This window comes from Perognathus longimembris, chromosome 20 (assembly GCF_023159225.1).
Source record: "Perognathus longimembris pacificus isolate PPM17 chromosome 20, ASM2315922v1, whole genome shotgun sequence".
Classification (NCBI taxonomy): domain Eukaryota; kingdom Metazoa; phylum Chordata; class Mammalia; order Rodentia; family Heteromyidae; genus Perognathus; species Perognathus longimembris.
Window position 1 is genome coordinate 21,429,838 of NC_063180.1, and position 8,284 is coordinate 21,438,121.

Sequence of the window (8,284 nt, forward strand, 5' to 3'; positions counted from 1 at the left end):
GATGGCCCCCCTTCTTGCCCCGAGGGGGGGGGGGACCCAGGAGAACTAGGGAGGGGCGCACATTCCTCTCCCCTGTAATGCAAGGTAACCAGACCTCACCCCGCAGAAGCTAAGGCCCGGGGGGGGGGGGGGGGGCCGCGTCACCTACATACGAACACCAAGAGAACCCCATCTCCCTTAAGGAAAAACGTGGAGCGGGTATGCTCCCCCCAATGAGACACAGGCTTCCATCAGGACAACAGACGGAACCCCCACCACCACTTTTCTGCCTTCTAGGGTGAACCTAAGTAACACATCCCCCCCCCCAATAAAAAATGCCTACGAGCCCCAGGCTGGGGGTCCTCCCTCCCCCTCCCCGCTAGGGCAGAGGAAAGGCTGAGCCGAACCCGCAGTCTCCTGCAGGAACCTCGGCTACCTATCCGGTCAGAGCAGGGCGCACTGCCCCCCAGGAGAAAGGATACTGCCAGGGGCGGGGGGACCCCCCCGACACACACACTCCAGACCCCTAAGCGCGGGGCTGCTGCTCGACAGCACCCCAAAGAGGGCCCGCGGGCCCCTCCCCCAGTCCCTTCCCCGAGGCCAGGCGGCGGGCAGGCGAGTCGGCGGCGGCCGGGTCCGGGCGCCGGGGCGGCCGGGACCCCCGTGGGCCTCCGCAGCCCCCTGCCCCGGCGCCCCCTCCCCAGGGCGGACGGGCGAGCGCGGGGGGTCCAGAGGGCGCCTCCTCACCTTCCCCTCAGCATGGCGCCCAAAAAGACTGAGCGAGAGCGAGGGAGAGCGGGCGAGCGCCGCGAGGGGGGGGAAACGCATGAGGCCGGGAGAGAAAGCAAGCGAGAAAGAGCGAGAGAGCGAGCGAGCGAGAGACACCCACCGACCCCGCCCTTCCTCCTCCTCCTCCTCCTCCTCCTCCTCCGCGGCCCGGCCCAACATGGCGGCCGCCCCCCTTCCTCCTCCTCCTCCTCCCCCCGGGGACGCCGTCCCGGCCCGGCCGGGGGCCTGACCTGTCGTCAGGGAGCGGGAGGCAGTGGTGGAGGAGGTGCGGGGTGGCCGGGCGGGCGTCGGGGGAACACGGAGGAGGCGAAGGCGTTGATGGCGGCGGCGGTGGCGATGGCGGCGGCGGCGACTCTGATGGCGGCGGCGGGGGGGTCCCGGGCGCGGCCTCCATCGTTCCTTGGGGGGGAGGGGATGTTAATGCACGAAAAAGGACTGCTTGGGCGTGGCGGGAGGGGCACACTTGGGCTCCGGATTGCAAGGGGCCGTATTATTATTATTCTTTTTTTTTTTTTTTAGGTTTTTTTTTGCGATTTCGGAATCACCTTGGCGCCGACCTCCGCGTAGGCCGCGCGGCCTAGGCCCCGGCGGGCCGCTCGCCGCCTGCTTTCTCCGCTGCCCGCCCCTGGCCGACACTCGCTCCCGGGCGCGGGACCCTCGTAGGGCGGGAGCCCCGCACTACACCCACACGCACACACCACACACACATACACACTCCACACACGCTTGCGGGCCCCGGAGGCCCGGGGAGGGAAACTGGGACACTGGTAGGTGGTTGGGTGTAATGAGCGCGGGCCGCGCGCAATGGAGCCAAAGCGAAGGGGAAGGGAGGGGCAGGGAAGAGAACCAGCCAAAGGAGAGAGGTTTAAAAATAAAAAGATTTCAGGGAGAGAGAGAGGGGAACGGGCCGCGAAAACGGGCCGACTGTCTATCTGTCTGCCTTAGGTGCCCAAGCTGTCCGGCCCCGCCGCGGTCAGGAATTCACACAAAATGGCGGCAGGGCCGGGACAAGCCTACAGGCAGAGACAGGAGGTGGGCGAAGGGGGAGGGGGGGGCGGAGGGCGGATCACGTGATCCGGAGGGGCAGGCGGAAACAGCCGAAGGCGACCGAGGCGGCGAAGGGGGGGGACCGGAAGCAGCCGAAGGGCAGCAGAAAAAGCCGGAAGCCGCTGAGTAGCGGGAAGGAGTCGAAGCAGGGGGAAAGGAGGGGCTGGGAGGCTCGTGAGACCGAGGGGTGGGGTGGGGTTGGAAAGAACCACAGTGGTGATGGGTGGTGCGACTCGGAAAAAAAAAAAAAAAGAATGGGGGAGCCGCGATTAGCTTAAGAAGCAGATCAGGACTAGAGGGAACCCCCCCTTCCCCCCCTCCCCAACTGAAATACTCCGGAAATAGCCGAAGACGGCGAAGCCCTAGTCCGCAGGAGGCGGAAGTAGCCGGAAGAGAACGAGCCGGGGTGAGAGGACTGAGCGAAGAGGGAGCTGCACGGGCGGGGCGGCCCAGGCCGTCGATTCACTGCGACTATAAAATGACTTTCGGGGGACTCGCCCGATAGCAAGCGCAGGGGAAACGAAAACTGCTAGCTGGAAGGAAGGCGGGAAGAGCCCAAAGTTTTAGGTGGGAGAATGGGAGGGGAAAAATAACCGAAAGCTGGAGATCGGTCCCCGGAGTCGGAGGTTTCCGTAGAGGGGCTGGAGCAGGGGCGGGCCGGAGGTGACGTCACTGGATAACTGGCGGTGACGTCGCCTTGGGGAAAACGGGGCGGGGCCTGTCGTTTCCCCTAAGTGGAAACCGCGATTTAGGTTCCTACACAAACAAAATCTCCTTGCCGTCCCGTATCTTCCTAGAGGGAGCTGATGATCCGGCTTTGTGGGTGGAGACGGGCTGAAGGGTGGATTGGCTCTTAGGTTCTGTAGAGCAAGTTCTAAAGTCAGGGTTGACACTCCATTGCCTCTACCAAAAAAATGTGCAAAGCTATGCCAAGGGTGATACTGGACGATATAAGTCGTACTCAGAAATGGACGTGCTCACTTGTAGCCTCTCCGTACAACTGCTTAAAGATAATTAAAAAAAACGTAACTTTAAAAAGTGTATGCCAAATTGTTTCAGACGCCAGTGAGGCCCATTCCCAATGTGACACCCAAGTTATAGGGGCTGTAATTTACCACCTTCTTGAGGAAGAAATTTAACATACTTGGTGTAATATTTCTGGTAAAATGCTTCAACTTTGTTGCCACCATACTTGTTCAGAAAACTGGTGTCTAATACAGTTGAAGCAGCTGAAGAGTTTGATTATAAAAGTCTCCTAACCTTTAACTAGAGTGTCTTTCTGGTGCCTATTGGAATAAACCTTTCAACTGGGCTACTCCCTTGCAGTATTGATCAAAGTATTGGTAATTGCTTATAATTAAGTTGCCCAAAAACTCACCAAGAGCCAATAGTGCTGGGTCATGGGAAGGGAAAGAAAAAACACTAGTGAGCTGGACTTTGGTGGCTCACACCTGTAATCCTGGGTACTCAGGAGGCCAAAATCTGGATTGTAGTCGGAAGCCAGCCCAGGCAAATGTCTGAGACTTACCTCCTTTGAAACACCAGAAAACTGTAAGTGCCACTGTGTCTCCAAGTGGTAGAATACTAGCCTTGAGCAAAAAGAGCTTAGAGACAATACCCAGGCCCAAGTTCAAGCCACAAAAACAAAACAGAGTGGGTCATACATAAGTGAGAGGGTTGCTGCTTTCCCTATGTATCTTGAGTTTCTGGCCCACGATTTTCTGGTTACAGATGAATTAACACTGACTACACAGACCACATGGGACAATAGCTGTACTTTTTTCTGTTTTTTGTTTTCCTTGTTAGCCCTTATTGAGACTAGATCCTCACTGTGAGGCCAGGCTAACTTTACTTCCAATTTATAATCCTCCTGCCTCAACCTTCTAAGTGCTGGGACTACAAGTATGTGCTTACCACACCTGGTTTATTTGACTTTTACTTTTTAGTGGTTCTGGGCTTTGAACTGAGGACCTATTGCTTTCTAGGCAGGTGCTATACCACTTCATCCATGACTCTAGCTATTTTTTTTTTTTGCTTCAAACTCCTGGGTTAGCAGGGTGCTGGTGGCTCACACCCATAATCCTAGCTACTCAGGAGGCTGAGATCTAAGGATCACAGTTCAAAGCCAGCCCAGGCAGGAAAGTCCATAAGACACTTAACTCCAGTTAACCACTAGAAAACCTAAAGTGGCATGACACTGTGGCTCAAAGTGGTTGAGTGCTAGTCTTGAGCAAAAAGAGCTCAGGGACAGCATCTAGGCCCATAGTTTAATCCCCATGACTAACTGCAAGAACAAAAGAAAAAACCTGGGTTCAGGTAATCCTTCTGCCTTAGCCTCCATAGTAGATGCCACTGTACCAGGCTGTCTACCCCCTCCTTTCCTTCTTTTCTTCATGCTTTTTATCCTTTTCAAAAACTGAACTTTTAAAAATTTATACTAGGGGCTGGAGATGTGGCTTAGTGGTAGAGTGTTTACTCAGCATGCATTGAAGCCCTGGGTTCAATTCCTCAGCACCACATAAGCAGAAAAAGTCAGAAGTGGCACTGTGGCTCAAGTGGTAGAGTGCTAGCCTTGAGTAAAAGGAAGCCAGAGACAGTGCTCAGGCCCTGAGTTCAAGCCCCAGAACTGGCAAAAAAAAAATTATACTAGAATGACAATGTCCGTCATTGGGAAGGTTAAAATAAAAAAGCAAGTGGGGCCTGGCGGGAGGGAAGGTGGGAGAAAAATGAGGAAGGGAGTAACAGGTATGACAAGAAATGTATTTACTACTTTAAGTACGTAATCCTTCTCTCTGTACATCATCTTGACAAAAAAAAAATTCTTATAGCCTGGCACCAGTGGCTTACACCTGTAATTCTAGCTATTTTGGAGGCTGAGATCTGAGGCTCATGGTTCAAACTCAGCCCAGGCAGGAAAATCTGTGAGACTCTTACCTCCAATGAACCACCAGAAAACCAGAAGTGACACTGTGGATGAGCTGCAGAGCCTGGACAGTGCCCATGCCCAGAATTCAAGCCCCACAACTGACAAAAAAAAAAAAAAAAAAGAACAATGTACGTTCATATAAGACTACGGTCGACAATTACATTTAAAGCCCTAGGCGAACTTTCTTGGGTGTGGCCACCTGGCTATTGTATATGTTCTTGATACATTGTATATTCTATATATGTCTATCTGACCTAGAGAAGAGATAGAAAAACAGGACATAAGATATCACAAGAAATGTACACACTGCCCTACTATGTCACTGTACCCTTTTTGCACAACACCTTGTCAAAAAATTTGTGTTCAATTAATAAACAAATAAATTTTTTAAAAAAGAACATAAAAACATAAATTTGATTCATACAAACATACATACGTGGGCTGGGGATATGGCCTAGTGGCAAGAGTGCTTGCCTCCTATACATGAGGCCCTGGGTTCAATTCCCCAGCACCACATATACAGAAAATAGCCAGAAGTGGCGCTGTGGCTCAAGTGGCAGAGTGCTAGCCTTGAGCAAAAAGAAGCCAGGAACAGTGCTCAGGCCCTGAGTCCAAGACCCAGGACTGGCCAAAAAACTAAAACAAAAAACATACATACATACATATATGTTTTTCTGGATACATCATTACTTTAATGAAAGACACTTCTGGTCCTGACCCTGCACCATGTTGTATGCCGGAGCTTGTTGTAATCCCAGAGCTTGCAGGAGGATCCCAAGTCTGAAGCCATGCTGTGCTACATAGTAGAACCCTGTCTAAAAAAAAAATAAAATTCTAGTTTTCCAGTCACTGTTGGGTGGTTTCTTTGTTCTATACATGAAAAATTCTTTACTGAGAAGATATTCCATTGAAAAGAAAACAAATAATTCTGGCATCACTGTCACTAGATACTTTAAGAAGAAAGGAGAGCATTTGTAAGAGAGGCATTCCATTGAGTGGATTGTATGAATCATTGGTGTACAGGGTTGAGAAGGAGATAATGTCGCCCCCTGCGGGGAACTTGGGAAATTATTGTGGGAAATTAATAGGGGTTTTTAGTTGTCAACTGGTTCGCAAGGGATCAGTAATCTGTCCTGGGAATGTGGGCACTGTCCCTTAGCTTTTCCTCTCAAGGATGGAACTCTTATCACTTGGGACACAGCTCCACTGTCACGTGTGTGTGTGTGTGTGTGTATTAATTGGAGATAATTATCTCACAGACCTTCTTGCCTGGGCTGGCTTTGAACCATAATTATTCTATCTCAGCCTCCTGAGTAGCTAGGAACATTACAGGTGTGAACCATAGGTACCAGGCCCCAGTTAACAACTTGAAATTTCCCTAAATGTACATAGTCCTATTCAGAAGAAAAGAATTAAGGTGAGAATGAAGCTGGAGGCAATGCCTCATGCCTGTAATCTCAGCTACTTGCAAGCTGGAGATTTAGAGGCCTGAAGTTAGAGTCCAGTCCAGGTATAAAGTTTATGAGAGCCTCATCTCAACCAATAAAATGTTGGTTGCAGGGCTGGGAATATGGCCTAGTGGCAAAAGTGCTTGCCTCATATACATGAAGCCATGGGTTCGATTCTTCAGCACCACATATATAGAAAATGGCCAGAAGTGGCGCTGTGGCTCAAGTGGCAGAGTGCTATCCTTGAGCAAAAAGAAGCCAGGGACAGTGCTCAGGCCCTGAGTTGAAAGCCCAGGACTGGTCCAAAAAAAAAAGTTGGTTGCAGTGGCTCTTGGCTCTCATTTCAGGTACATGGGAAGCTTAAATGAGAGAATCACAGTCCAGGCCACCCAGGTTCTAAATACAAGACCTTATGTGAAAAATTGAAGCAAAAAAGGGTAGGATGTGCCTCAAGTGATAGAGCACCTATATAGCATGCATGAAGCCCAAAGTTTAAACTAATACTCCTAAAAAAGAACAGAATGAAATGGCATGTACAACTTCCATATTCCACTGTTTCCTAGAATCATCTGGGGAGCATTCTGTAAAAATCACAATGTCTCAGCTCCACCCCAAGCCAATTTACTGTGAATCCCTGAAGGAGCCTTGGGTGAGTGTGGGTACTGTAGTTACTGGAAAGTTCCCCCTGTAGTACTAAAATGTACAGATGGGATTGAGACTCCTTGCCTTGGCTAATGATGAACAGGCACCTGAGTGGAGGTAATTATGTAATCTTCAAACCCAGGGGCCTACCTCCCCATCCCTTTTAAATCAAAGAGATTTCATATCACTATTGTTCTGATTAGCTGTTACTAAAAGCCATCTGCCCAGAGAATCTATATCCAGAAGAACTGAAAAAAATGTCTTGGGGCTGAGAATATGGCCTAGTAATAGAGTGCTTGCTTCATACACATGAAGCCTTGGGTCCAATTTCTCAGCACCACATAAACAGAAAAAGTCAGAAGCGGCACTGTGGCACAAGTGGTAGAGTGCTATGAGCAAAAAGTAGCCAGGGACAGTGCTCAGGCCCTGAGTTCAAGCCCCAGGACTGGCAAAAAAAGGAAACATTTGTAACTAGTAATTTTAAAATACTACCATTTGGCTTAACCCAAGCACCCAGGCAAATATGTCTGCAAGTGATTTCAGTTCAGAACAATGCAAAAATCAGACCAATTAATGTTTAAAACAAACTGTTTAAGTACAATTAAACCTCATTCAAAAAAAAAACTTCAGTGATTCTCCTACCTCAGCCTCCTGAGTGAACCAGGTGAACCATAGTACACACATACATATTCCTGAGGTTAGTCTCAGACCTAAATCAGAATCACTGGGTGCAAAAGGCTACACCACACTTCACCTCCAGGCAGGTCTACATTTGTAATTCGTTAGCAGGTAGTGTGGAGGCACTGACTGGCAAGCCTCTCCAATGTACTTCCAGACATATGTCCTATGGTCACTTTGTGTGTGTGTGTGTGTGTGTGTGTGTGTGTGTCCAGGGAGAAATTTTCATTTTTATGTTTTCTTCAATAGCAACTTGCTGTCTATTGAAGAAAAAAAGATGAATAAAATGGCCTTACCCATTTTATTCAAACACTTCCTGGGCTCTCTGTAAAAGAGCTCCATAAATATTCACTGAATTAAAAGCTAACTCGAGCTGGGAATGTGGCTTAGTGGTAGTTGCACGCATGAAGCTCTGGGTTTGATTCCTCAGCACCACATACACAGGAAGAGCTGGGAGTGGCGCTGTGGCTCGAGTGGTAGAGTGCTAGCCTTGAGCAAAAGGAAAGCTCAGGGATAGTGCCTAGGCCAGGATTTCCAGTCCCCAGGACTGGCAAAAATAAGAAAAAAAGAGAAAAAGCGAAGGCAACGTCCACGCGGACCCCCCGGTGGGGCCAGAAGGCCCGCGACTTTATTTTTTTGCCCGCCTATTACAGCCTTCCTCACGTGATTGGCAGTCAACAGCCCGCCCCCAACACCACGTGACTCCGGGGCAAGCCGCTCTGGACGCCACTGCGCAGACCCATTCTCCCGCGCAGGCGCAGTCTCCGATCCCGTC

The 8,284-nt window shown here is 50.4% G+C and overlaps 1 protein-coding gene across 7 annotated transcripts in view; it reads right to left on the reverse strand.

The window, feature by feature from the left end:
• The window catches only part of Zc3h4 (zinc finger CCCH-type containing 4), a 33,006-nt gene extending 30,549 nt beyond the window's left edge, over positions 1 to 2,457 (reverse strand). Inside the window, exons 1-2 of one of the 7 annotated variants that reach the window (XM_048368865.1) lie at positions 2,410 to 2,457; positions 999 to 1,167 (exon numbers count right to left, since the gene is read on the reverse strand). In XM_048368865.1, coding sequence (XP_048224822.1) covers positions 999 to 1,162 — 164 coding nt within the window. In that variant the 5' untranslated portion in view covers positions 1,163 to 1,167; positions 2,410 to 2,457. The other 6 variants (XM_048368864.1, XM_048368871.1, XM_048368867.1 and 3 more) reach the window with 6 other exon arrangements.
• Between the last annotated feature and the right edge of the window lie 5,827 nt (positions 2,458 to 8,284).